The 27,903-nt window shown below is 38.3% G+C and overlaps 1 protein-coding gene across 2 annotated transcripts; it reads left to right on the forward strand.

The window, feature by feature from the left end:
- Positions 1-3,611: 3,611 nt before the first annotated feature.
- On the forward strand, positions 3,612-27,451 carry NARF (nuclear prelamin A recognition factor). 2 transcript variants are annotated; one of them, XM_039328012.1, is made up of 12 exons: positions 3,612-4,011; positions 5,732-5,861; positions 8,464-8,544; positions 9,977-10,120; positions 11,476-11,608; positions 13,243-13,377; positions 17,576-17,694; positions 19,264-19,393; positions 20,098-20,170; positions 21,408-21,539; positions 23,405-23,562; positions 24,135-27,451. In XM_039328012.1, exons 2-12 carry the CDS (start codon positions 5,835-5,837, stop codon positions 24,374-24,376), a joined length of 1,374 nt encoding a protein of 457 aa, XP_039183946.1. In that variant the 5' UTR covers positions 3,612-4,011; positions 5,732-5,834; the 3' UTR covers positions 24,377-27,451. The 2 variants fall into 2 exon arrangements, with proteins under 2 accessions (XP_039183946.1, XP_039183945.1); XM_039328011.1 differs by having other exon boundaries at positions 3,613-4,011; positions 5,728-5,861.
- The last annotated feature ends 452 nt before the right edge of the window (positions 27,452-27,903 follow it).

A 27,903-nucleotide genomic window follows, 5' to 3' on the forward strand; every position in this document is an offset into this window, starting at 1 on the left:
ATAAGGGGGGGTAGTCACCCTTGATTCAAGGAATAGACAGTTCAAAAAGACATCAATCACCATAGAAAATTCCCACTAACAAGCCCCACCTGACCTTTTGGTACATGAGAACTCTTAGCAAGTATTCTTTAACCATTCTTGTAAGGTCTGTCTAGGTCAGAGGTGTCAAACTCGCAACATCACGTGACGTGTCGCGATGTATCACGACTTTTTCCCCATTGCCGGAGCTGGGTGGGCACAGTTTCAGCATGACGCATCTGGCCCATAGGCCGGCAGTTTGACACCCCTGATCTAGATGGTCTCTTAGATTCCCAAACCCAAGTTATGTAGGGCTTTGTAGATAGCAATCAGTGTGCTACTGCATTTGGAATCATGGTTACTAGTGCAGTTCCAGAAACAGCTGTGTAAAAACAATGTGACCAACCAGTGAACATATGGACATTACAATGTGGTGCAACTGAAATTTCTGGATGGTCTTCAAAGGCTGTCTCAAATAGAACAAATAACAATAATCTAGCCAAGTGATGCCATGGCAGGAGTGACTGCCCTCAACATGTCTTGTTCCAGACAAGACTACAACTACACACTAGCTAGAGCTGAAAAAAGGCCTCCTAACCAGAACATTCACCTGCTGTTTTAGCAGTAGCCATGAGTTCCAGGAGGATCTACAGATTGCAACTTTGCTCTCTAGGGGAGCCTATACATGACAGCAAACTTTTTTTTATTGTAAACTTCCTTAAAACTGTGACTTCTCTTTAGAATCTGCAAATAATCTTTAAATAGGCACTGATTCAATATCTTGCACACTTCAGTGCAACTGCATAGATATATTTGCCCAATGGAAACATAAATTAAACTATATTGTAACACATTATAACACAAATAGGGAAGAATTCAAAGTATATGCAGGTGCAGATGGATCAAAGGTTACATTTAAACGTTTACATATCCAAAATTCTCAAACAAATTAACTTTGAGACATCCTAAAGGCAAAAATAAGGAATGTTCTATCAGTTCAATTTGTGGAATCTGAATTTCTTTTAACATTTTTAATAGTTATTATTTAGATTTATAGACCTGCTAAACAGAAATAATAAGTAAAAATTCAAAGATACAAATGTTATAAAATATTCATAAGTCAATACGGAAATACTATCATTTTGGAGAAATAAGCAGAATTCCAACCACTCATTAATGACCTGGCAGGATCCCAAATTGCCTCAGCCTCTAGTCTGCTCTTTCTCAACTTTGTCAGTTTAAGATGGGTGGACTTCACTTCCCACAATTCCTCAGCCAGCATTGTAGCAGATTGGCTGGGGAAATCTGGGAATTGAAGTCCATTCATCTTAAACTTCACAATGTTGAGAAATACCACTCTATTCAAAAAACTAAGTTGTGAAAGCTTTTATAAGGATAAGAGTCAGTGGCAAATGATCCTTGGGAGGAATGGTATTCTAGAGGGCAGGAAAAACAACAAAGAAAGCACATTTTAGGTCCCACAATATGGCAGCTACTTTTTTGATAGAACATCAACATACTGACAGTTTAGTTGATAGAATAGAGAGAAATGTTACTGACGGTGGGCTTTGAAACAATCAGATCTTGTACAAAAAGGGGGTTTACAGATGATACCCAGCACCTTGAACTGCATCCAGAAACCAACTGCAAACAGTGCAGTTCATAAAGTAGATATATCAGATTTTCATACTGAGATACAGCCATAATTAGCTGAGCAATCACTTTCTGAACCAGTTGTAGTTTCTGAACAGTCTTCAAGGGCAGCCCCCTGTAGAGTACATTACAGTAATCTAAATTTGTAAAATTGATTCATGGTAATTATCCCAAGACCATGACTTCTTGTTTACCAAAATCCAGGCTATTTTAGCAAAATTTTGTTGTCAATTTCCTCCACCTTTCTCAGAAATTACGAACTCCCCAATTCTAATGTAATATTTTATAGGTTGCTTTATTCAGTGATGAAAACTTTTAAAAAGTCTCCAGGAGGTGTTTCCATGTAATAAAGTACAGTGTGTTTCAAATACACAAGCTAAAGAAATCAAGGAAATAAAGCCACAAAAACCCAATGAAAAAGCTAAAACATATCAATGTATGCCTAGTACAGTACATCACATGGACATTAGTAGATAATTTCCATTAAAACATTTCAGAAAATGGATCCTAAAAGGCTCAGTTTAAGTAACTCTTCATCCCTTGTCTGAAAATGATGTTTTGATTTAGCATTAAGAAAGATACCTTTCTTAGGACAGGGTGGCCCTCTGCTTAATCACTCTTGATTGGATTATTGCAACATACTTTACAAGTACATACTCTAGTACTCTATCCCTGAAAAGTAACCAGAAGCTTCAGCTGGTGCAAAATGCAGCCTCCAAAATCCATACTGAGTGTCCAAAGAAGGAAACATATAACAACTTTGCTCTGGGAACTGCACTGGGTGCCAGTTTGTTTCCGAGTCCAATTCAAGATGTTGGTCATCACCTAAAAAGTCCTACATGGTATAGGGCTGTGCTACCTACTGGCTTCACCCCATCACTTCAGTCCATCTCACTGGTTAGGCAATGTAGATATGCTACAGACTCGCGGGGTCTAGAAAGAGGGCCTTTGTTGCACTGTGGAACATCTCGCTTGCAAGGGTAAGGCAAATCTCCAGTCTCTTGGCCTTCCACAAAGGGGTCAGAACTTGTTTGTGTAGCCTTGTATAGTGGACACACAGGCCCACACAACCATGGGGCTGTCTGGCCCCATGAGAAGCCCACCCCCATGTATTAACAACCGTTAATCCCTCATCTTAGAATTCTTCACCTTTGAAAAATTTATAATTTTGTTTTTGTAATTTTAAAACTTTTAATCCTAAATTATTCTGATTTTAATGTTTAGTTTATTGATATTGTACACCTCTCAGAGTCCTCCGCCGAGGGAGATGGGCGATTAAAAAAAATGAAGTATAAATTCAATAAAATTCACTTGTCCAGTGCTTGGGTTACAAGCCATCTGATTATCAAATAACACTTTTAATCCTGTTTATGTGTGTGATATGAAGTTGTATATTGACCATAATGGGGAATTATCTTTTCTGAAGAGCAAGAATTAATCTAAAGAATTAAACACATCTTCCCAAGCATATATCTTTCCAGATTTTGGGGGACTACAGTGCCCAGGAAGTGTAGCAATATTTACATTTGCAAACTGACTACGACAGCATGCAATTGTATGAGTTCTGGAGCTCCATTAAGTCAAATGTTCCAATGATTAGCATTGGCAAGATGCCAGTTTAACTCCAAGCAAGTTTTTTTTTTAAATAATGTTTGTTCTAGATAAACTTAGAAGAGGAAAAGGCAAGAAAACTGTAAGCTAAATGGCTGGTAAGTCCCTTAGTCCAATTCCTTGCCTTGGACAAGATTTGGATACCCACAATATCCAACATCCAAAGGACAAAAAAAATGGAAATTAGGTTAGAAGACACAGGAAAAGCACTCCTAAAAGGGAAAGCCAGAAATAATTAATAAGCCAGAAGGGAGAAATCAGACTCCATCGTTTAGTTGTCTCAGGGGTTGGGGAAAATGTATTGCTGAAGAGAACCTGTATTTCTCCAACGCTGCCTCTGATTCTCGAAGTAGATGATTGTATTTAAAAAAAAAAAAAAATCATCACCATCCTCATCATCATTGCGGAGCGATGTTCACTTTTGTGACGCAAGGGGGCGCTGATCCCAGCTTGCCACGCCAGTGCCCGAGAGTACGTGACAGCTCTCAGGTCTACAATGAACGCCGGCGAGCGGCGGGGGAAGGAGGAAGACCAGCGAGACTATCCCAAAATTAGGAAGGAGAAAGAAGAGCGGTTTGCATCGCATTTACTGTCATTCCAGGACGCCTCCCGCCCTCCGCTCCTGCCCCGTTCCACCCATTTCTCCTCTGGCCATGGCCGTCCGCCGCGGAGGCTCGCGCTAAATCCTCCTAGGCATGTCCTTTGTGACTTAAGGGGATTCACCGCAAGGTACCGTGCCTGCTTTTGTTTCTTTCCCTCCTCCCCTTTTGCTGCATGTGGGGATGTTCTTTTTTCTTTCTTTTTTTTCCGGCCTCGGTGGGCGCAGGCATCGCCTTCTGGTCTTTGCGGGCGAGAAGTAGTGACTGGCCGGCGACCCCCAGAAGGAGATTCCTCGTTGCGCGGCATTTGTGGCAGCCGAGGACGCCGCTCCTCCTGCTCACACTCGTCGTGTGTAATCTCCAAGACAAAATGCACCGCTTGGGTTAGCTCTGCTAATTGGGGAGGGACCGTATTAAATGCTTCAGTAGGGAAGCCCCTCACAGAGCTGAAGACAACTACAGTACTGTTGTTGGGTTTGGTGTTGGGAGGAGGCAGGCGAAGGGAAGCAACCTGTGCTTAAGCCAGCAGAACGAAACCCTTGTGACACACAATAGCCAGTATGTCAGTTGTGCAAGCTGAATCTAGCAGCATTCCCTGCTATTACTCACCCGTGGCATTTGCCACTGGAAGGGGTGGTTGATCAAAAGTGATCCGCTTCTTTGGAATCAGGTGTACTCCTGTCATTGTTTTATAAATCAGTGTATTCTGCTTCTGTAAAAATGCAAGCTGTGCCTAAATCCTCAGAGGGACGCTGGTCATTTGCTTGTATGCATCCTGCTTGTTCAGCTTATGCACAGTGAGAGGGTCACAAATGACTCTTCCTTGTGGTACTGTTCTGTCTTCAGAATTTGAACGTTCAGCAATTAAAGAGATCGAGCTTGTTTCATGGAGCTGTGACTTGATGTAAGGTGGTTGTGGGAGCATCTGTGGTGGGATATTATCGGACTCTGGCTTCATTCAGTTCCATCCAGAAAGCAAAATTGTTGAGGATTGTGGTCCAGCACAGGCTCCACACCCATAGCATAAAAAAAATGTTGGGGCCTTAAGGGCATCAGAGATGAGAAGTTACCCTGTGCACCTGTCATGCAGCATTAGGGATATCTTGAAGCTGAATGTCTTGATGTTCATAAAGTACTGAGAAGAAGCTGACAGTCTTGTGCTTTGGTCTCTTGGAGGAGAATCCCACTGCTGTACCACATTCAGGAATGACTTGCAGGCATTTTCTATGTACAATACTGTTTTCATATCTGAGATTTGAAAGGCAGTCATCCCCATTCCTGAGAAGAAAGGTTTGCTGAACTCCTTCTGGACTATGAGTAAAACACGAAAAGAGCCTGATAGATTTAGTTTACACACATGCGCACAGCTTCATTTGTTACCTCAGGGTCATCCATTAAATAAAAGATGGGGAAAAGTTCTCCCTTTTTGCCTTTTGCCCTCTCCTCTCTGGGCTTGAAAAATGCATCTAGCTGTAAAAACAACCATTTGCTTGGGTTCCCATAGCAAAGGAGCAAAATGTTGTGTTTGTATATTGGCAGCAATAAAATGGTGAGTCTTGATGTTAATCATTGACAGGAAATAAAAAAGTATTTTAGTTTGACAGATTTTCCACATCACGAGAGTTGATTGCTGTTTTCGTTAGTTCTGCAAAGTGAGAGGATTCAAAACTTCCACTTTTCAGCAGAAATGGGACTGGCAGCTGAGTAGTCAGGTGGTCCCGCCTTCAGAGTTTCTTATTGGCTCTAGAAAGTCTCATTCAAAAGAAAGTGCAAAATAGGGCTGAAAAACTGGGATAATGATGCGGGGAATCTGCTACAGCTCTTCCGTTGTTTTTCATTGTTCCAGACAGATGGAAAGCAGGAACATTAGCTCCTTTTTCTGAGCACATCTGGCAGCAACTCAAGAGAGACCCAATTTTGCCAAAATAAAAAGTACCAAAGACAGACCTACCAATGAAGTGTGAAAATTGCACCAAAAAGGTGAGTCTTGTTTTTATTACTTATTATCATGCTACAGTCCCAATGCACAAGTATTGGGCAAGAAACCTTTGGATAGGCTCTTTCTCTCTCAAGGTGGTTGTGCTGGGGGAAAAACAGGAGAGAGCACTAAGTATGCTCCTGAAAGAATAGTGGGAAGTAAATCTAATATATACATACATAAACAAACCTGTGTACTTTTTGAAAACAAACCCCATGGAACTTACTAAAATATATTTGCAAATAAACGTGAAGTTTTCAGCTATTGTGGCGGTTGTTCCTCCTACCCAGAAAGAAATGGGTAATGATAATTAAAAGTAACCTGTTTAAACAGAAAATAGTTGCTTTTAATCTCTAAAACCTGGCTTTTGAATTGGAAAAAAAGTATATAATTGATGACTGGGATGAGAAGTGCTATAACATAATTTTAAACTAATGGTATTGTGGAACCTTTTACTTATCATTCAAAGAGATGCAAAGGTATAAATGTGCATTTATAGCAGGATATAAAAATAGATTGCGTTTCAACTCTGTATCTTCCCCTACACTGTACCTTCCAAGAGTCTTGGAGTTCAACTTAAATAGTTTTTGGCCAATATCGTCATACTGGCTGGAAGTTATAGAAAGATTTGGAAGATTCCAGCTTATGGGAAGTTGCTGTATATTTATAGCTTCTACATAAATAAGAAATAAATTGCATCAATGTTTTAGCTGTTTAACATCAGAACTTCCACAAATTACATGTTAACTTTATTTCTATAATGTTCAGTATTGTAATTGACCAGACAGTACCATAATCTTTCTTGATGTTAGGCTCCTATGAATATCAGAATAGTTAGTACTGTAAGAAATTTGGAGCCTTCTTTCTATTGAGTTGAAAGTGGTAAGACAAGCTCAATTCTATATGTGCATTGTATGCTAACCTTGCTTTTTATAGTTCTAATTTCTTTGTAGCTTATCACAAATGCTGTTTTTTCACAGTCTCACCACTTGAGTGGATGGGGGTCTTATCATTTTGTCCAGATTGTTAAGGAAAATCCATCCTTCCACCTACCTTTTTTAAACCTCTTTTTGCCTTTTGTGAGTAGGACATATTATTAGAAATAGTTAATGTATAATATGTTTTGTCTATCAGGATGAAAGTGTTAAAGTTACATCAGCCAACAGATCAAATTTTAAATTTGGTTTCTTAACCATTAAAAATACTTTAGAAAACAACTATCACACAGACTATTTTCATTGCTTTCCTTAAAAACACTTAGTGCTGCATCAAATGTAGATCTTTTAATTCAGTTCATATTATAAATTCATAATGTTAATATAAATGCAATATATTAAACTACAAAAAATGATACATTTCAGTTAACTCTGACATGTTTTTAAAGAACTATATGTATAACATTAATTGAACTTGAACCAAGAGCAACACAAATATTTGTGGAAGTGAAAGGCAATGTAAAGTGTTTCATTTCCTTTTTTTTTCAGATTATTGTAGTCAGTATTGTTATTAGCTCTATATGTAATTTAAGTAAGAAAAGGGATTATTGGGAGAATACTAAACATTCAGAAAAGTATTGGAGGGGAATTTTAATTAAAACAAGAACCTAACCTAATTCCAGAAGGTATAGAATTTTATTCTACTTCATAAAGAAAAGGGAGGTTGCCTTCTTACAGAAAAGGGAAGTTGCCAAAGTCCATTGACTTCAACTACTTTAGGCATCTGTGGCAGATATTTTATACATGCATTTTCTTTGTAGAGGTTTCAGAACAAATACATCTGTGCTCCTTTTCCTTGAAGACCTTTCAATTATGCTGGTCCTTTTTTGTTGTTTGTTTGGTTTTTTGCAATGAGTTATTTAATTGTTTAGGTTTCTGAACATAAGAATTTATACTTCAGGAATAATCATCTTTTTGACATTTATATCCTGCGGTAATATCTATTTTTTAAATTTTACCTTTGTGACAAGAGCTAGCTAGTGATTTGGCAAAGGCAGAAACTGAGGAGCTTTATGTTTGAAATCCGTAAGTTCACTTCCCAGACACCTTGTGAGACATTTATTATAGAGGCTGCTAACTGGCAACCTTGTATATTGGAGTTACTGGATCATTTTTCATATTTACTGCCATTAGAGATAGAAAAATACTTAGTCTATTCCCCATCACCTGGTTTTTCTTCCTTTTATTTTTCCCCTCTGCTACCCCCTCTTTGAGTTGGCAGCAAGTCCTTTTTCTTTTATTCCAGTGGATTGTTCTGAAGCTAAGCAAGGTCAAGTCTGATTAGTACTTAGATGAGAGTCTTCCATTAAATCCCAGGCCTGTAGAAAACATTCCAGAAGAAGGTAGCCATAAACAATTTCCATGATATTGCCAGGGAAAAGTACCAGGTTCGTACCTATGTGTGTACCAGAATTAGACTTCAATCTTTGCCTTAAGAGCACCTTATGTATCAATAGTATTATATAAATTATTAGTTGTTTGGTTAAGTTTTGCTAGATATATAGAGTTCCCATTGGGTGATCCCATGGACAAATTTATTCTACCTCAGGTGGCTTTGATCAATAATTGTGTTGCCTTTGAACAAATGATGTTTTATACTATGTTTCAGGAATGTAGTAAAAAACAGAAGAATGATGATCCACAAAATGCAATAGCTGATGTTCTCAATTCAAATGATGAAAACAAGGAGGTAAATTCCTTTTAGATGAATCTCTAAACTGCATTGCTCCCTAGACAGTTTAAATTAATCCTGACTAAGCATTTCTGAAGGTGGCCGAAATGAAGATAACCCCTTTCCTCCATCAATTTCAGCATTTAGTTGCAACTTACTCTTGTGGTTTGCAGCCAGCATGCTTTTCTTGTTCAGTTTTATAATTTCTAGTGCAACAGATTTCTGAATGCCAGGCTATTGAAAAGATTCTAATTCTGAAGAATTCCCACCATGCTACAATCCTGAATTTCCTAATCATATGTTTCACTCTAATGACAATCTAAAGATTAATGAAATTATTCTGCATTTAAAGAAAGCTCTTTGGGAAAAAAGCATACCCAGAATCCCATGGTAATATTTAATGCGGCACAAATAATCTTGCTTAATTACTTCACTTAATTCTCAAAATAAATAAATCTTTAGTCGCAGGAATTAGTCTCAACTCATTGTTAAGATCCTTCATAATTTAAATATCATTTGGAACAGAATATTTCACAGATATATTCATTGTTGTGGAGAAATATGTGGCCAGGTGACCTAAGTAAATGTTTTCTTGTGCTGCCTTTGCCCACTTGCATCTTGCAGTGGCCCAAATTTATGCCAACTACATTTTTTGTCTGCTCTTGCTCCAGCATGTGGCCTTGATCTTCTCCCTAGCCTAGTGTGAGATAATGTTAAATCCTCTTTTGCTGTATCAGGGTTAAAGTGGTCTTCTCCAAGGACAGCTTCAACATGTGTAACTTGGCAGCTTTGTCCAACATTGCCTTGGAAGAAAGTTGAGTGACTGGCAGTAGCTGGGAACAAAAGGCACAGAGACAGGAAAGGGATTGGTAACAGAGATAGCCAATTTCATATGAATGGAATATGAGCTGATTTAATTGAATTGAACTGAATTTAACTGAGCTGAACTGAATAAATTAATTTAGGGTTTCTGCTCATTCAGGGATTGGGAGAAGAAAATCTTTCAACTTGTCAATAGAAAAAGTTGCTAGGATTCTATTCAAACTAGACTTGGATTATTCAGCAGAGAGAGGATTGCTTCAAAAAAGAAACCTTACTAACACTTACTAAAGTGGGGTACACTGCTGTCTTCATCTGAATAATAGCATTACAGAGGTGAAAGCAGAATGAAACCTTCCTCCTTTACTTTTCATTCAACCAGCTACTTTTTTTCCAAAAGCTGGGAGGAACCCAAATTTGATTAAAATGGAAGTAGCAAAATTAGTGAACCCACAGATTTAACTAAGGGCTGTGCATGCTTCCCCATAATTCAAGCATTATACACAGAACACTTACCTATTGTGTGGCACTTAATAGTTCATTACTTCTTATTTCAAGAATAACTGCACTATGTTCTCTTTTTCCTCATTACATTTTTGATGGATTTTTTTTTAAATTTATTCATTTCTAGAAAAGTGAATTCCATAAGTTGGCTAATGCTAAAATATTCCTTAGTGACTGCCTAGCATGTGACAGTTGCATTACAGCAGAAGAAGCAGTCAAAGTTTACCAGCAGAATCCCAATGAGTTGTTCCGTGTACTGAACCTTAATAAGGTAAAGGGGATGATGTTTATATGCCTATACATGCCCAGGAAGTTTTCTGCCTTAACATGTCACTCTAAAACAGTGTTTCTCAACCTTGACAATTTTAAGGCATGTGGACTTCAACTCCCAGAATTCCACAGCCAGCATTGCTGGCTGTGGAATTCTGGGAGTTGAAGTCCACATGCCTTAAAATTGTCAAGGTTGAGAAACACTGCTCTAAAACATTGTGGTATATCCAACTTCTTGTTTTCTTTATTTTGCTTTCCCTGTTTCCTACTTTTAGGTTTTATTTACTTTTAGATTTCATCCACTGAGATTTTTCTTTAAAAGCTGTTTTCAATTCTTCAATACTTATTTCCATACTCATATTATAGCCAAACATCTTTTACTTGTTCTTTATATTCAAAACTCTTCAAATCCATTGCTTCTAGTTAGTGTTAAAAAAATAATGTTGCTGATGATCAGTCATCGTTTTCCCAGGATGGTATTTTTAAATTTCCTTTTGTTTTTTTAATACCATCGATCCAGTTTATCACTAAATCTCTTGCCATCAAATTTTGAATAATCCTAACATCTGCCTTTTTATTTCAGTGCCAAAATCCTGGTTCTCTTATTTCTTAGTGAGTTATTGGACAAATTAACAACTGACCTCGTTTGAAATCTTTTCCTAATTGTTACTGCACACCATTTTGCTTTCCTTTTTAGCCTTTACCCTGCATCCTTTTCTCTTCCTGCATGCAATGTGGATGTCCTTACCCAATCAGATCCTTTCATTTGTTTACTCTGCCCTACCATCTTTCATTCAGCACACCCAAGCTTACCTGGTCTAACATTAATCTTCCTCCTACTCCCGCTTTTCTTTTCTAATCCAAAAAATTCCTTTCCTCCCCCACATTGGATATGTTTTTTCTTTGGCCCTACCTATATTCAGAAAACTCCTTTGATTGACCTCATTAAATAATCGTTTATTTAAGATTAAGGGGGGGGGACTATTTTCACTTTACTTTTTAATTCCCCATCTCTTTTCTATAGTTTTCTGTCTGAGTGTAAATTTGTGGGCAGGTTTTTAGCTGTGGATATATATTCTGAATGTTTTATGCTACACACCTTCCACTGCTGAGTTTTTATCTTTGTTTTCTATTGTTATTTTTGTTGTTTATTTATATTGTCCTGATTTAGCAATTTGTTATTATGTTTTGTTTTTGCCTAATTCTAACTCAGAGGTTTATTTGCCTTAGTAAGAATTGGCACCAGTCGTAAAAAACCAAATTAATTTCTGTATGAAGCAACAAGCCATCTCTTGTATAAGCTAGAATCTAAATGTTTGCATTTAACCTGCCCATGTGTTTTATTTTGCTTTCCAGAAGTGTGATACCTCAAAACACAAAGTATTGGTAGTGTCTATATGTCCCCAGTCCTTGCCTTATTTTGCTGCTAAATTCAATCTCTCAGTAACAGAAGCAGCTAGGAGGCTTTGTGGCTTCCTCAAAAGTCTTGGTAAGTTTGCTATTAGATAAAAAACAAAAGAAAGCTGAAGACAGCATTAAAAACCTTTTTTTAAAAAAAGTTGTTTCCTTAGACAATTTTTATAGCATGTGTGTCAGGGTACAGGCAAGGGTTGCAGAATGGTTGAGATAACTGAGTTGTTTATGGATATGACCACAAGTGTTATAAATGAGGCTATAATTAGGCAGTTAAGGCAGTACAGACAAGGCAAGAACACATACAAATCTTTTCATTATGTTTTTGTTCATAATCAAGGCATCTAAAAGTTCCTTGTGCTGTTTGCACAGAATAAAAATGTCTAGTATAGAGTTTTACATCTTTCCAAGAATTGCACATCCCCTGAGGATAGTCAACTGCCATGGAGAGGTTTAAAGGGAGAGACCAGGACTGCATCTGTTGGCCCTACCTGCTGTCTTTATGGAACATTCTAGGCATTTTGGCTGGCACCTGGGAAGACATCTGCATGCTGCCACCTTGATTGTATGGTCCTTGCCCACTGCTTTTGCCTGGGGAGAGTTGATATGATTACAACCTCTATTCGGTATGGAAGGAGACATCATTTGAATGCAAGAACAAAGTGATCCTGATGTCATACACATATATTCTTTTACATAAATCAATAGTCTCTTCAACTTTAAAAAAAATATCCAGTACATTGCTTGAAGGAAAAGAAGAAGCAAAGCTATTGTTAATTCAGCTATAAGCTGGTATCCTAGAGAGCTGTGGCACAGGAAAAGAGGAATTTGTTATGGAACTGAAGATATGTTCAAAGCTTGTATTGTTTTCACATTTTACCCAGTGGATGGATCACTATTTATTTATATTGTGAATTACCTTGCCAGTGAAGTTACAACATCAGCTATTAAGCCTTCAAATATTCTTCCCTGCCCATGCTGCAGATGACTTAAAGGGCTGCCTTAGAAGTCATACAGACTTGATCTGGGTTTCAGCAGCCAAAGATGGGCATCAGTTTCCCATACAACACAATTTCCATTGTCTTCAGTATTCCAACTGAAAAGTTACAGTTCAGCAACCAGCACATCTCCATTTAAAAGGATCTTAGGAGATAATTTTCCTCAAGAGCTGCTCTCGGGTAAAACAAAAGACTAGGCACGAAAGGCATAATATATAGTGTATACTTTGTCTTAGGGCAGCTTCCAAATGTTTCCTGTAGTTTTGTCCTTCAGAGCATAGCATCTCTTGCTTACTTTAGAGAAGCACTTAATTTGTGGTCCTCCACAAAGTTGCCTCTGTCCTTTACTTTTGAAATTTGATCTCTGTCTCTGAGTCTGTCTTTTTCCATCCTCTGCTGCCTTAATGAATGATGAAGAATCCGCAGAGGGATTGTAGGAAGAACAGTTAGAACAGTAGGAAGGGTGGTAGGCTACAGGAACAATGTATTTGAAGGTTTGATTAAATTTCTTAGTAGGAAGGAAGGTCTGTTAACATATTCTGTAGAATTAAAGATGATCTTTTAGGCTGCTTCTTGGATAGGGGGATGGAGAGGTTCCATTTAAATCTTCACGTGAAAATAAAGGTTGGAGAATGCATAGGATGCATGCCAAAAACCAGCGTTGCCTGAGAGAAAAAAAGTAATTCAGTTCTATAATTGATCTGTTCTCTAGGAGTGCATTATGTCTTTGACACCACAATAGCTGCTGATTTTAGCCTTCTGGAGAGCCAGAAGGAATTTGTGCAACGGTACCGCCAACAGAATCAGGAAGAACATGTTTTGCCAATGTTGTCTTCTGCCTGTCCAGGTGAGAAAACTAAATCCAGACATGCTGTAATTTACTTTTCCAATGCTTGTAATGGGAGATGAGTGTGTTTAATAATGATAAAGACAGTGAGTTTCCTGAAGTGTGATTGTCTCAATTGGCTTGCCTTAGTGTTGCATCTATATGTTGGGAAATTAATTTTTATTTTAAAAATATAGCAGCTAAGAAATTTCTGTTTTTCCATTCAGAAAATTGATATCAGTTTCAGTTCTGTAATAGTCCTTGTCAGCTGGTAGCAAATAGCAATAGCAAATTCTGACAAAGGGGATATTCTGTTTGGTTCATTTTTTCCCATTCTTCTCTCTCCTAACGATACTCTTCCATGTTACTATAATATAATTTATAGAAAATCAGCGTTCCCTAGCATTCTTGTAATGGAGCATTTAATGAATGTGTTTACAAGTGGGCTGATTTTCTGCCACTTCCTTAGGGTTTTCTTCCCATTTTTTTTAAAAAAGCATTATTTTTCAATCCTTTGCATTATATTTGCCTCAAAGATCACTGATGTTGGCATAACATCACTGCTTGCCAAAGCAATTCAAACAAAAAGTAGCATAGCATAGAATAAAGTACAGAATTGTTATATAGAATAATACAGAAATATTTTAGCATTTGGACAGAAACCAGAATCTGTTCCATCTGGAAAGACATAAATTTAAAAGTTATTTATTTTTATCTGTGTCTTACATTTCAGTATGTAGATGTACTAAATACTAATTTTCAGGAATGTATCTTTGGATATCACAAACAATAAGAGGAGGAAGGGAGGGAGGGAGGGAGGAAGGAAGGAAGGGAGGGAGGAAGGAAGGAAGGAAGGGGCTTTAAAATATATACTGTAAATTCATTCTAGCTAAATTCTAAGTAAATTTTGAACTAAGACAGAAGACAAAAATGAGGGCCAAACAATTTTATGAGATATATATGACAATAACACCTAAATTCATAGACCATTCCACATTTTGTTTATTTTAATATAGAAATTTATAAGGCCACACAACCCTAGAAAGACTAGGTGGCATACTGTATAGAAAGAACAACCATCAAATGCAATTAGTTGTAAAATACAATTAGTATTCTGCCTTACATTTTGGTTAGCAAGTAAATAAGTAGTTGCTAAATTTGGGACAGGTGAGAATGGATGCTTCAGGCATTACTACTGCAAAGCCTCTTGAAATTTCAGCTGGATATATGTAAAACATTTGCCTGAAACATTCAGCTTTTTAACACATTTACAGAATCGAATTGTGATTGTTATCAGTTTATCCAGCAGAGGTTTCAGCTGAATTTTGCATCTTAGCTGTAAGACTGTTACAAGAATAGCTGAAGTCTCTATGCCAGGCCTTTTCTTTCCTCCTCTCCCGCTCTTAAGTTAGCACTGGGACTCCTCATCTCTTTCTCAGCCAGCTCTTCTCCACTCCAGTTGAACTGAGGCACAACTCTGGCTGGGAAGAATGGCAGCTTTGGTTGAAAGCACGCAGAACATCCAGTTGTGAATGGCAAACATTGACTCTGACTCTACAGCAGAAGGGCTGTATTTCTATATGGTAACAAGGAAGTGCTCCGGGTCCAGTCTTCAGCTTTTCTGTAACAGTATTTCTGGAGTTCTGCCTTGGAGCTGACTGCAGAAAAGGCCTGGGTGTGGGTGCTTGCTTCAATAAAGATAAACACCTTCTGCAGCCACCGCTCCTTATACACCAAGACAGTCTGTGTGATCACGCAATGGCAAATGTGAAATTGCACGGCTAGACTCGATACAATGAACTTTGCTTTTCTTCTTATCAAAACAGATACTCGGGAGGTCACTCAATTTACAGAGTGACGCATGCTATAAACTGGTTCTCAACTCAGCTCATTAAACTTTGCTAAGACTTGTTTGATCAGAAATTATAAGACTCGGAGGCTCTGAAGCTCACCTTTGATGAGATGAGTTATTGTAAATGATTTTGGGGGGGATTACTGTCTTTGTTTCAAGGAGCCACAGCTGCATTGCACATTACATTTTGTTTACCTAACTTGTAACATGTGTTTCGAAAGAGTACCAGTGTATTGCAATCAGGTGATTATTTTCAATTTAAAACATCTTCCCAATGTTAAACATGATACATTTTTTTTCACTCTTTCTTTCTTTACTGGAAGCGTTCTATCTGCAAATGTGAAAGCAGAAATTCATGTATGTTGTAGATACCAGGGGGTGAAGCCCAAAAAGACGAGGGAGGATAAGGAAAAGCAAGTGCGTGCTCAGATAAGTTGGACAGAAGTGTCAGCTGGCTGCTTGTGGCTTGCCCAGCCTAAGCTTTCAGAAGGGAACTAAGAAGATTTGCAAATAGGGAAGAGTAAAATTACATTTGCTTTTCCAGGTGGATTGAAAGTATCTTTGTGCCTTTTTCCTAACCTTAAGTAGAGCCTTTACTAAAGAAAAAAGCAGATCCTCTAAGTATCTTATCTGGTTGAGATGACTGGGGGAAAAAAAAATGTCGATTGAGATTTTGCTTCCTGGGAACTCAGCCAGTCTGCCAAAAAGGTTTTCCTACATGTCTTGCTCTAACGCAGTGTTTCTCAACCTTGACAATTTTAAGGCATGTGGACTTCAACTCTCAGAATTCCACAGCCAGCAATGCTGGAATTCTAAGTGGAATGCCATTCAGTGCAGTGGAGAGCACTTGACCCTCTGGCAATTTGTTGCCTTTGCCCTCCCCCCTGATTTAAAAAAGATATATGTTAAAACTTGATCCTTCAGCCCTGACCAAGATCCAACAGCCATATTGGCTTTCCCACAGGGCCTTGCATACTTTTATTTGCTTATTTATTTCTGCATTCTAGGCAGCTTACAAAATAGGATTAAAACATCTGTTAAAAATAACAAATACCATCATTCCAGAACATTATGGGGGAAATGATTGCTATTGCAAAAGACTGTTAAAGTGGTTAAAGTGTTATTCTTAATTTTAAAGAGTGCCCGATACCCCTTCTGTGACGGTTGAGGTCAAAGATTTGCTTGATTAATTTAGAATTTTGACAGCTCTTTATGCTGTTACTTATTCAGAACAATTTCTCATTAAAAGAAACTTTGAAGCAACCTAAAATCAGATACTGCAATTGCAATTAAAACAATAGGTTTTTAATTAAAAAAAAATAGAACCAAACAAAGGTTAAGATATATTAACATTGAATGCCGAAATTCTGTTTCATTGATATTACTATAGTTCAAGGTGGCAAGGCAGCGAGTTCCAATCCAGTTCTGAAGTTCATGCTTTCCTTCACTTACTGAGTCATTTGGTAGCCAATGTTCCCTCCCTATGAAATCATAAGGTAGTCAAATGTGATTGGAAACATAGTGTCATCACGTTATGTTCCTTATATAGTCCCTAATTGTTATTATGTAGGAAGAGAAGAAGAAATCTAGAAATGATGTCGCAGAAGTTTCAGATCTGGGCTATAAAAAATTTGAAAAGTCACATTTCTGGGAAATTCTTATTATATGTCTTGCAAATGTTCTTGCAGCCCTGAAAGATTTGCAGAAAACATTTGATACTGCAAAAGCAAAAGATGATAGTCTCACGGATAGTGACAGCCTGCCTTCTGCCTGTTTTTCTTTCTCAAGCATGCAGTAGCTTTGTGTGTGGCCTTGTATAGTTGAGGCTGCTAAATCCAGGCATCTAGCTTGGTACCCTCTGCTCTATAATTTCAGGAACTATAGGATGCTAATTACTGGCATTGAAAAGGAAGAAGGTATCTTTGCTAAAAACATATGGCAATAAGTTGGATTTTTCTAAACATCAAGCCTGGAAATAAGACCTATTGCAAATGTAAACTTTTCCTATGAATCTAACATTCATCGTTTCTATAGCTGATTGCTCCTGAAGCCACCACATTAGTTCAATTCTCATGTAACAATCCAAGCCTTGGGAATTTCCCCAAATTCATATTGTCTACAGACTGATGGTTCTTCGGTGATGTGATATTGAGATTTTGAAAAACAAAACTGATTACATCCACCTGGCTTACTGAACAGTTTCTTTGTTCATTATCAATTCACCACCACAGTGATACAAGAATACAGTATTTTTAAAAAGATGGCTTTGTGTTTGTCTTTTTAATTTAATTAAATTTTAACTTCTTTGGTTAGGAATATTCCACCCACTTCAGTCCCTCTTTTAGTAATTTTGTTTGTGCCTTCTAGGCTGGATCCAGTATGCAGAGAGAGTCCTGCCCAGCATGGTAATCCCACATATTTGCACTGCAAAGTCACCCCAGCAGATCATGGGTTCCCTGGTGAAGAATTATTTTGCCAGGCAACAGGTACCAGTTTGCAGTTTCTGATTTGGGGGCTTCTAACTGTTTGAGAGCCAAATGTTCTTTTCTCATTCTGACCTGGGATCATTTTACAAAGGGTTTTTAGCCATTTAGCGAAGTTAATGCTTCTAGTAAACAGGAGCTTTTGAAAAGCCTTCAGCCAACCTGAAATCCTTCTCTAACATCAGCTTGTATTCCTGAGCAAGTAGACTTTTGCTAGCGCCCTTCCCTTGCTACTAAGTCACCTTGATGTTAAATGAAATGTTAGAGTGTGCGCGTGATAAAGGGCAGCAAAGTATGTTTATTCACTGTTTTCAGTTATTTGCCAGTTCTTATCTGCTCTTTTGAAAGATTTTGGTGCCAGCACTCTAGAATCCCCACATCCTGTATAAGCAAAGACCTATATATAAGGAGCCCTGTGCAGTGGTTAGAATGCAATATTGCAGGCTAACTCTGCCCACAGACAGGAGTTTGAGCCTGACAGGACTCCAGGTTGATTCAGCCTTCCATCCTTCCGATCAGTAAAATGAGGATCCAGAGCGTTGGGGAAAATATGCTGATATTTGCAAACCCCCTCAGGGAGTGCTGTAAAGCACTATGAAGCGGTATATAAGTCTAAGCGCTATTGCTATATTGAACTATAATGTTGAACTGGCAGCACCCAGACAATTAACATTAAATCCTGTAATGCCAAGGTTTGGGTTGCAGGGCAGGGAGACGTTTCCCTTGCTCATCCTTCCTAATTTCCCTTCTATTTAGAATGGAATTTAGAGTGCTAGAATGCTGTTATTTATTTATTTATTTAGAAGATTTGAATTATCTCCCATCACAGAGCACAGCTCTAGGCAGTTGACAACAATAATAAAACATTATGGTCTGTAAGCCGCCCAGAGCTGCTTTATTGGGGAATGGGTTGACATATAAATTTAATAAATGCCTAAAAGTACAAGCCATAAATTGTTCTGGATCTTAAAAGCTGCAGTCCGGTACACCAGCCACAGCAGGAAGGGATTTCATTGATTCACTTTTCCAGATATACCCTGCCTCTTCAAGGTAGATGATTCTCCAAGCAAGCTATAGATCAGTGTTTCCCAAACTTGACAATTTTAAGGCATGTGGACTTCAACTCCCAGAATTCCACAGCCAGCAATGCTGGCTGTGGAATTCTGGGAGTTGAAGTCCACATGCCTTAAAATTGTCAAGTTTGGGAAACACTGCTATAGATTGAGCACAGGGAAACATATATGAAGGCCAACCAGGATAGACTAATGGACTCTTAATTTCCAATCTAATAAAATCCATATTCCAATAGAAGAGAATATCTGTAGCTCAAGATTGAACTGTGGACCGGTTGGTGCTCTTTGAGTTCAGTTATTTGCTTTCATGATCCGACTAGGTAACATCATCAGTGCACACTGATAATATTGCCTAATTAGGCCATGAAACATCTGTAAGCAAACAGTCAAGCTCAAGAGCATCAGGATGCCCACAAATCCAAATTCTGTAAGAAACGCTTTCTGAAAAAATGTTTCTCTGTGTATGTGTGTGTGTAATGTATTTTCTTTTTTCCCTCAGAATCTATCCCCTGACAAAATTTTCCATATCATGGTGGCCCCTTGCTATGACAAGAAGTTAGAAGCATTACGAGAAGACTTTTATACCCATTTGTATAACTCTCAAGATGTAGATTGCGTTTTGACATCAGGTAATAAATATCTTCTTTACAATATACCGCATTCACTTTTATTCGTTTTAAAAAATTTCTTTTAACAAGGACATTGTATGAGGACATATAGTCATGTAAGAGTAAGATATGATTGAGTAGATTTGACTGGGTATTTTAAGAGACGGGGAGAAGGATTGGCAGCCAGGGTAGTTTATATTTTGAAATGTTGTGATAACACTCATATTTTTCATCTTTGATATTACATTGCATTATTATGTCATGTTTCTGTGCTTTATATTCTTTAAATTGAAACATGACAGAGTAAGCCCTATCATTGGTGAGAATGTCCATAGGCATGTAAGATTTCTGACATAGTTCATTCTTCTTCTGATTTTAACCAGCCGAGAGCTCTTGTATAATTTTTATCTCAAGTGCCAAAATATCTTTATTGCCCTTGAGTACTAACAGTCTTCATTGTTATTGGGAGTTAACAGGTCATAACTTTCAGTTTCAGAGTGACAAAACAATATATTTGGCTACCTCACCTGAGGGAAGAAAAAGTTAGAAGCCAGCTAAGTTCAGACTTAGTTAATATTTTGATGGAAGCCCTCCAGGGACCCTGAAAGCTTTTTCCAGATGGAAGAGTTAAAAAAAAACCCCTGTTCTAGAAAAAGAAGAGAATTCTCTTGAGAATGTTTAGTAACCTTGTTATATATTTAAGAATGGGGTTTTTTTCCGTACAGGTGAAGTCTTCCAAATGATGGAACAAAGAAAAATATCATTGAAAGAAATAAGTGAGGTCTCCTTTGATACCTTGTAAGTAGCTTTGATAAGTTTTTATTTCATGATTTTTCTAAAAACAATCACCTTATGCATCTCCATCAGATGAAAGCATTTCACAGGCACAAATATGAATTATTATGGCCTTCACCATTCTTCATATGATCCTGTTGTATGATCCTGTTAAAAATTGCTTTGTTTCAGTGTGCCACCCTTGTAAAAATGAGATCCTGCTTATATTTGGGTAACTGGACTGGCCTGGCCCCCATCCCCGTCGCTTTTGTTGTCTTCTGTCCTGTAGCTCTCCTTTGCAGAACTAAAGTATCAGCCAGCTTCTTTGTTCCCTTCATCTTATTCCTCCCTCCCTTCCTTCCCTCCCTCCAACATATGAGCAGATGACACCAGCCAGATGGGAGTTCAGCAGTTCTCATCCAAGTTAAATATTGATGTTGCCAGATAGATTGACTTCTGTTAATGTGAACGTCCACAACCCCTGACAATCACACTACCATATGCTCTCAGTTGCAGTGCAGAAGCAAGAGTTGTTGTTTGTGGACATGAAGGAGTGGCATGTCCAGCATGCAGTACTGGGACACATAAGCTTTGCTTTGCGGGGTTGACACTGGGCCTACATGCCTGTCCTGAGATGTACTTGCTGTAGAAGCATAGAATGTTTATCAGAGCATATATGTGGGAAGCCTCCTCACTGTCGAACATTGTATAGTTTGGAAGTAGTAATAACTGCTCTTTCAGAAGACATACTGCTAGAAATGGCATTTTGAAAACACTTAAGTATTGTTTTAACACTTAAGAATCATGTTATGGTGGAAGTCTTTTAACATCGACTCCCCATTTTATTTGAAACATTGTCTTTAGAAATATTTTGTCTACAGGACAAATATGTAATTTAGTCTATGGGAAACCAAACAACTAGGGAAGAAAAGACTTACAAGATCAAATGGATGCAAGATAAATCACAAACACCATTCACAGCTGTAGTTATCACCCCTTAGAGTCAAATACAACTGGACAGGGGAAACCTTTACCTTTTTATGGTTAAGTAGCGTATTGTAATTGTTGATACACATGTATGTACCAAAGTCTACAGTGCGTTCTTCCCCAATCTTGATATGCTGTGCTATAGCTCCCATAACTCTCAGCCAGCATCAGCCTTTTGCCTGAGAATGATAGCACGTTTAAGGGCCCAGGATTGCCATTTATACAAAGTGACCTTGATTGTCCACCTCTTGACTCTTCCCTTATTACTTAACAGGTTGGGTGGCATAAAAGAAGAACTAAATCGGCGTGATGGAAGATCAGATGGCTACCTGGAGCACATATTTAAACATGCTGCCAAGGAGCTATTTAATACTGAAGTGAAGGAGCTCACCTACAAAATATTAAAGTAAGATGCTTTAAACAGAAAGAGAAAATAGCTGCTTCTCAAGCCACACATACAGATAGTCCTCAACTTATAACAACTGGGAGCAGGATGGCCATTGTAAGTCAGTGTGATCATAAAGCAAGATGTCATGTGACTGCACCAATTTCAGCATTCCCTGTGGCGGTCATTAACTGAGAATTGTTAAGTATTCACTCCTAGCCTTTTGGGGCTTTATCCCTCCCAGCTGTGAGCCTCGGTAAGTTAAGGGACTGCTTCCAACTTCCCCCGCCTATCTCCCCTAAGCATCTGTACCATTTTGGTCACCCTGCATCCTGTCTCATGGTTCTGGGGCTGCTTACCACACCCCAGGAAATCTCAAGCCATCCAGCCTATCTCAGCAAGCCCGAGCAAGCACTCATTTACCCAGCTGCTTTGTCTCCAAGTTCCCCATGCCAACTTTTGCCTTTTGCACCCAACTGCCACAACCAAAGCAGGAGAACCCGACTCTCCTTGCTGTCTCTTTTTGGACCCAGTTTCTCTGGCAAACTTTTCTTATACTCCTGGCTCCTGAGCCTTGGTAAAACTGAGCTCTGTTTGTAAAGCTTTGCAATCATCAGAACCCCTCTGAAAAGACAGCGCAGCTAATGCAGTGCAACTTTACAAAGACAGTGCAGCTTTACGAAGGCTAGGCTACTTTGCTGGGAATAATATTTACTTCAAGCCTTGATTTACATATTTGTTTTGCATACAAACCTTCACTTCATGGGTCAGTATTAGATTTGTTTCTAAAGCACTGTACATAAAGTGTGCAATTGCTTAACCGCCATTGTTTATTTTCGTTCTTTAAATCACTGTTTAAGAAACCTGATAAGCTTTGGAAGGCTGTGACCCTTGAGTTGCAGATGCTTTCAGGCACAAGAGTTCCAAAGGGGGAAGTCTGTTCACAAGGCCACTTTCTGCCCCTTCAGAGCCTGGCCTCTTTGCCTGCATGGTAAAACTGTGCTGAATTAGAGAGACAAAGACTGTCCCTTTGCTATAAAAGTCCAAGACCTCAACTCTTTTAAGGTCATCTGTTTGCCTTTCTTTATGAAGACTAGGTTGATATAAATAAAATCAATCATAGTAAAACCACAGTCAAAAAAAATTTTTTGGGGGGGGCAGGAAATAGTACAGCGTTTCATTTACATAAGAAAGTGTAAAAACAACATCTTGGATTAAATTAAAAAGAACACAAAGAACCAATGCAGGGCCAGACAGTAAAGAACTGGTATCATGCTGCCAGCATTCTCCCCCCCCCCACACACCTTTTTTTTTTTTTTTTACAGAGAGGAACTACTCATTATTTTACCTGCTGAGCTACTAAAGCATATAAGCTGAACTACTAAGGGCATATGTCATCAGTATGTAGTCCCAAATCAGTAAACCCCCACACATCCCTGTTCCTATAATTGTATATATTTATTGCATTTGCAATCACTTTCAGAATAAATCTTGAAACAGTTTGGAGAGAGTGATTATATTCCTTCCAAAAGTGAGCAACAAAATGTGGCAGCAGATAGAATTAGTAGAAAGTGTTTCTGGACATCAGATATAGAGGCTGAAATAGGAAATCCTATCTATATTCATAACAACAACAACAATAATAAAGTTGGAAGGGACCTTGGAGGTCATCTAGTCCAACCCCCTGCTCAAGCAGGAAACCCTATACCATTTCAGACAACTGGCTGTCCAGTCTCTTCTTAAAAACTCCCAGTGTTGGAGCATTCACAGCTTCTGGAGGCAGGTTGTTCCACTGGTGAATTGTTCTAGCTGTCAGGAAATTCCTTTGCTTGCTTGCTTTGTGTGGGACCAACCAGAAATCTTTTTCCCCCCCCCTGTCTTTTCAGAAACAAAGACTTCCAGGAGGTGACCCTAGAAAAGGATGGCGAGACAGTGCTGCGTTTTGCGGCGGCCTATGGCTTTCGAAATATCCAGAATATGATTCTAAAGTTGAAAAAGGGGAAATGTTCCTACCATTTTGTTGAAGTTTTAGCCTGTCCTGGAGGTAACCACCAAACCCTGAGAACTTTGCATCTCCCTATACAGTTACAGTTTTTTTTTAAAAAAAAAAAAGAGCCGAGGTGGGGCAGCAGTTAGAGTGCAGTACTGCAGGCCACTTTAGCTGACTGTGTTCAGCAGGTCAGCGGTTCAAATCTCACCGGCTCAAGGTTGACTCAGCCTTCCATCCTTCTGAGGTAGGTAAAATGAGGACCCAGATCGTTGGGGGCAATGTAAATATATATATACATTGCTTACTGGTGTACACCACTTAGAGAGTGCTTGCACTTAAAGCGGTATATAAGTCTCATAAATAAATAAATACAGTAATTAAACTCTTTAATGTTGCCTATGCTGATTCTAGTTAAGACAGTACTGTCTGAAACTGCATATAGCAGATTTTAGGTGGGGAGGCTCTATTTGTCCATATTTATGCAAACATGTCAGAGGTGGGGTGAATTAATATGGCGATGTAAAGATCTCATGAATATAGGCTATACAAAATCATGGTGGATAAACCCACTCAGTGTTTTAAACTAAACCTAATTTCTTCCCTTGTTTTTGGTCATTGATTTGTAGGTTGTTTAAATGGAAATGGCCAGGCACAGACTGAAGACGGGAAACCCGATAAAGCCCTGCTCAAGCAGATGGAGGATGTATATGCCACAGTTCCTGTTCAGATTCCTGAAACCAACGGGCATGTGCAGAAGCTTTATCAGGAATGGCTAGAAGGGATGGAGTCCAGCAAAGCCCAGGAATCTTTGCATACTAAATACAACATGGAAAAACCAACTGCCAACAGTTTTGATATCAAATGGTGACCCATCTGATTATAAAACTTGGATCAGGGTTGATGGACCTGCAGCATTGTCACAACTATGCTATGCAACTGAGATCGGAGACACAACCATGTAAAGCATGCTCAGAACTAGAACTGCATTTGTTTCCTCATTGGGGTTATGCAGAATCAAAATGCAGCTGGTCTCAGTGTAAATGTGGTGCATCTTTCTTTAATGAAAACTCTAGCCCAATCATCAATATACCTGTTAAGATATATTGGAACGAAAATCAGGGCCTGCTACAAAGTGCTTCAATGCTGACCTCTTCGGTACTTAAGGCCTATGTGCCAAGAATCTAATACCATGAATGTGCTCAGAATGATCTCAGATTAAAATTTATCACTTATTTAAGACTTCATATTATTACCAAACATAGTAAGATGCCAAATATGATAAAAAACCACCTACTACTAATGTGTCTGTAATGTCAGGCCTATTTTCTTAGTTATGGCAAAAAGAATGTCTGAGTTTACACTAGTCTAAGAGAACAGTAGGAACGTTGTCCTCTGCTAGAAATGAATGTTCATTTGGTCAGCTTTATTTAACTCCATGGGGAACAGGGAGTTTGCTTCTTCTTACTGGCATTGATTTCTTCTTGAGAATATTGGTATCCTGGTCCTTAAGACAACCGGGTAAAATCCTTGAAGTTCAAAACTATATTTGGGAGATCTGTATCATCAGCAACAGTGCTGGGTGAATTAGTAAATCCTGAGTAGGCAAAGAGTACTGTAAATGCAGATACGATCATTAAATCAAATGGGCAAAGGTCAAGCTAGAATAGGCAGACATGATAAAGCCAGAATATTTGAAAGAAAGGGCTGACCTGATTTAAGTAGATGTACTATAATTCTTGCCTAATGCTCATGTTTTAAGAAAAGATGGTTCAGTGACTTCTTCCTAGAAACGCTAATTAGTTTTTAGGATTTTCTGAGATTTGTTAAATTTTAATTGTGATAGCAGAGTCCATGCAGATCAGTCACTGATAATCTGTCTAAAGAAGGTAGATATGAAGAGAGATGCCTTAATATGTGGTGAAAGTTGTAGTTCTATTCATCACTTATGGATGTTTCCATTCACAACTAGACACTGTGTACAAGCAGGCAAAACCTGAACATTCATTTTACTCTGGCATCACCCTGCCAATGTCATTGGGATAAATTAACACTTGAGCAGAATTGCTAAAAGGAGAACAATAATAAGACTTCTTTCCATTGAACATATGCTGAATATGTAAATACTGTTTATTAGCATGTGAGGTCACACCCTCAAAGTTTATGCAGCACTTGGCCAATAAGATTGCTTTCCCTGGGAGATGGGCCCAGTAAATCCAGAATTTTTTTAAGCAGACATTATAAGTTTATATTTTAAGAGCTGCATATACAATACTGAGATGCAATTTCAAGTACATGCTCAGTGAAAGGAATGATCAGCAGTTCTTATGCTCTAACGCAGTGTTTCCCAAACTCGACAATTTTAAGGCATGTGGACTTCAACTCCCAGAATTCCACAGCCAGCATTGCTGGCTGTGGAATTCTGGGAGTTGAAGTCCTCATGCCTTAAAATTGTCGAGTTTGGGAAACACTGCTCTAACGTTGTAATGTGAGTCCATTTTCCCCTATTCTGAATCACACCTCTCAAACAAATATACAAAGATACCCTCTTGAATGCTTTGCTCAGGAAGAAAAAAAGTGCTACAAAGATTGATGAATCTTCTGTTTCATTTCTGTTGTTCTTTTGTTTTGTCAGATTTTTGAAACTGCTGCCTTTGGCCTGTCCTATGTTTTCTTTTTCATTAGATGTTCTTACCTTAACACGGGTAAGCTTGGGTGCGATTTCGCTGAGAATCCCAAATTCTTGGATGTTCTTAAATTACCAGTTTATAAATTCATAAAATTGGGATATTATGAATTTTATTTGTCCATTATGAAAATGTAACCTTGAGATGTAGAGGGTTTAGTGGTTCAGTGGTATCTCAGTTCCAACAAAGGCATTAGATTTTTACCCAGGACTAGAGACACAGAAAATCAAGCAATCATAAAGTGATTTGCTTTTTGGCATAGAGATAATGGGAAGAAGAGGTGCATTTTATGTACCATACATATGAATTGGGCTCTAAAACTGCATGTCTAGATTCATAATATCCTTGTAACAAGAAAACAGTAACAAAATGAATACCATACTAAAATTTATCAGTATGGAGGAAAGGAATTCAAAATAGCCGAAGTATAGGTAGGCATAGTGCTACATTAAAATAAAAAAGGACATTTTTATGCTACTTTTTCACAGCATTTGGTGTTCAAGTATATCAGCCCATTAAGGTATCAAATATGGGCCAGCACACTACACACTTAGATTCCTTTTTATCACAAGAACATTCTTCTGGGGGTGAAATACTGATTTTTTCTAAGAATACCTTCAACACTATCAGTTATGCAATTGAAAAGAATTTTGGATGAATGTGCCCAAGGTTGCCTAAATTTCTGAAGCAAGGCAAAAGCATAGAAGCACAGTTTTTAATAACTTTAAGTTATGGTGGCAATGTAATTTATTTCAATTGGGGGTGGGGGAATTGTTCATTGAGTTGCCCTGGACATTTGATTTCCCCCCCCCCTCCAATTCTGGCTTTTTTACTCCGTTCTAATGTGTCTGTATATACAAATGGACCACATCTTACATTAAATACTAGGGCTTATGCACTCTGACAATAATTCAGAAGAAACTTTTGAAAATCTACCATTTCTAGTATTCATTAAAGTAGCCATATCACTAATGCATAAGACTAAAAATTTGTGGGTCTTTAATAGTCAATAGTTTAATTCATCTTTTTGCAGACTCATAGAAACCTGAATAAAGACAGGCTGCTTTAATGAACAGTGGAGAGGTGCTACATTCATGGCATGTCTTCTGGATCATTTTCAAAGCATATGCAGCCCTTATTATATAATTTAACTTGATGTTATACATATTTTAACAGCTTGTAATGTATGTGCATGATAGGCTTTGAAAAATACGGATATCAGTGAAAGATTTTTAAATAAAAAGGCCCAGTGTTCAAAATACTCTGCGAGCATAAGTTCCCATATACTGTGTTGGCTGTGGTTGGAAAAAAAAAATGCTTTTTTGTGCCAAAATGGAAGCTGCTCGGTGTAAATCAAGGGTTATGGAAAAATCCTGTCACTTGACTCAAGCAAATTCTTATTGCATGTCACATCTGTCGTACTGCGGTTTCCCAGGCTTGCCCCTGCTCAGGCTGATCAGGCACCACAGAAACAACAGATGAATTTAAAAACTCACCTCCTAGGGTTACCTGGATCTTTTTGTCCTCCTTGTCGACAGGGCCTCTAGTTACCCACTGAAAGACAATACAGAGTAATTCCTAATTATTTGTGTTTTTTTTCGGGTAGGAAATGGTACAGTATGCTGGGCAAAGCTTGTTTCCTTTGCAGTACCTTGATGTCTTTCCATGATGGAAAACTGGATGGTGTCATCCTTTTTGCATCTCAGAAAGA

This window comes from Crotalus tigris, unplaced genomic scaffold, assembly GCF_016545835.1.
Source record: "Crotalus tigris isolate CLP2741 ecotype Arizona unplaced genomic scaffold, ASM1654583v1 scf7180000024370.6872682, whole genome shotgun sequence".
Lineage (NCBI taxonomy): Eukaryota > Metazoa > Chordata > Lepidosauria > Squamata > Viperidae > Crotalus > Crotalus tigris.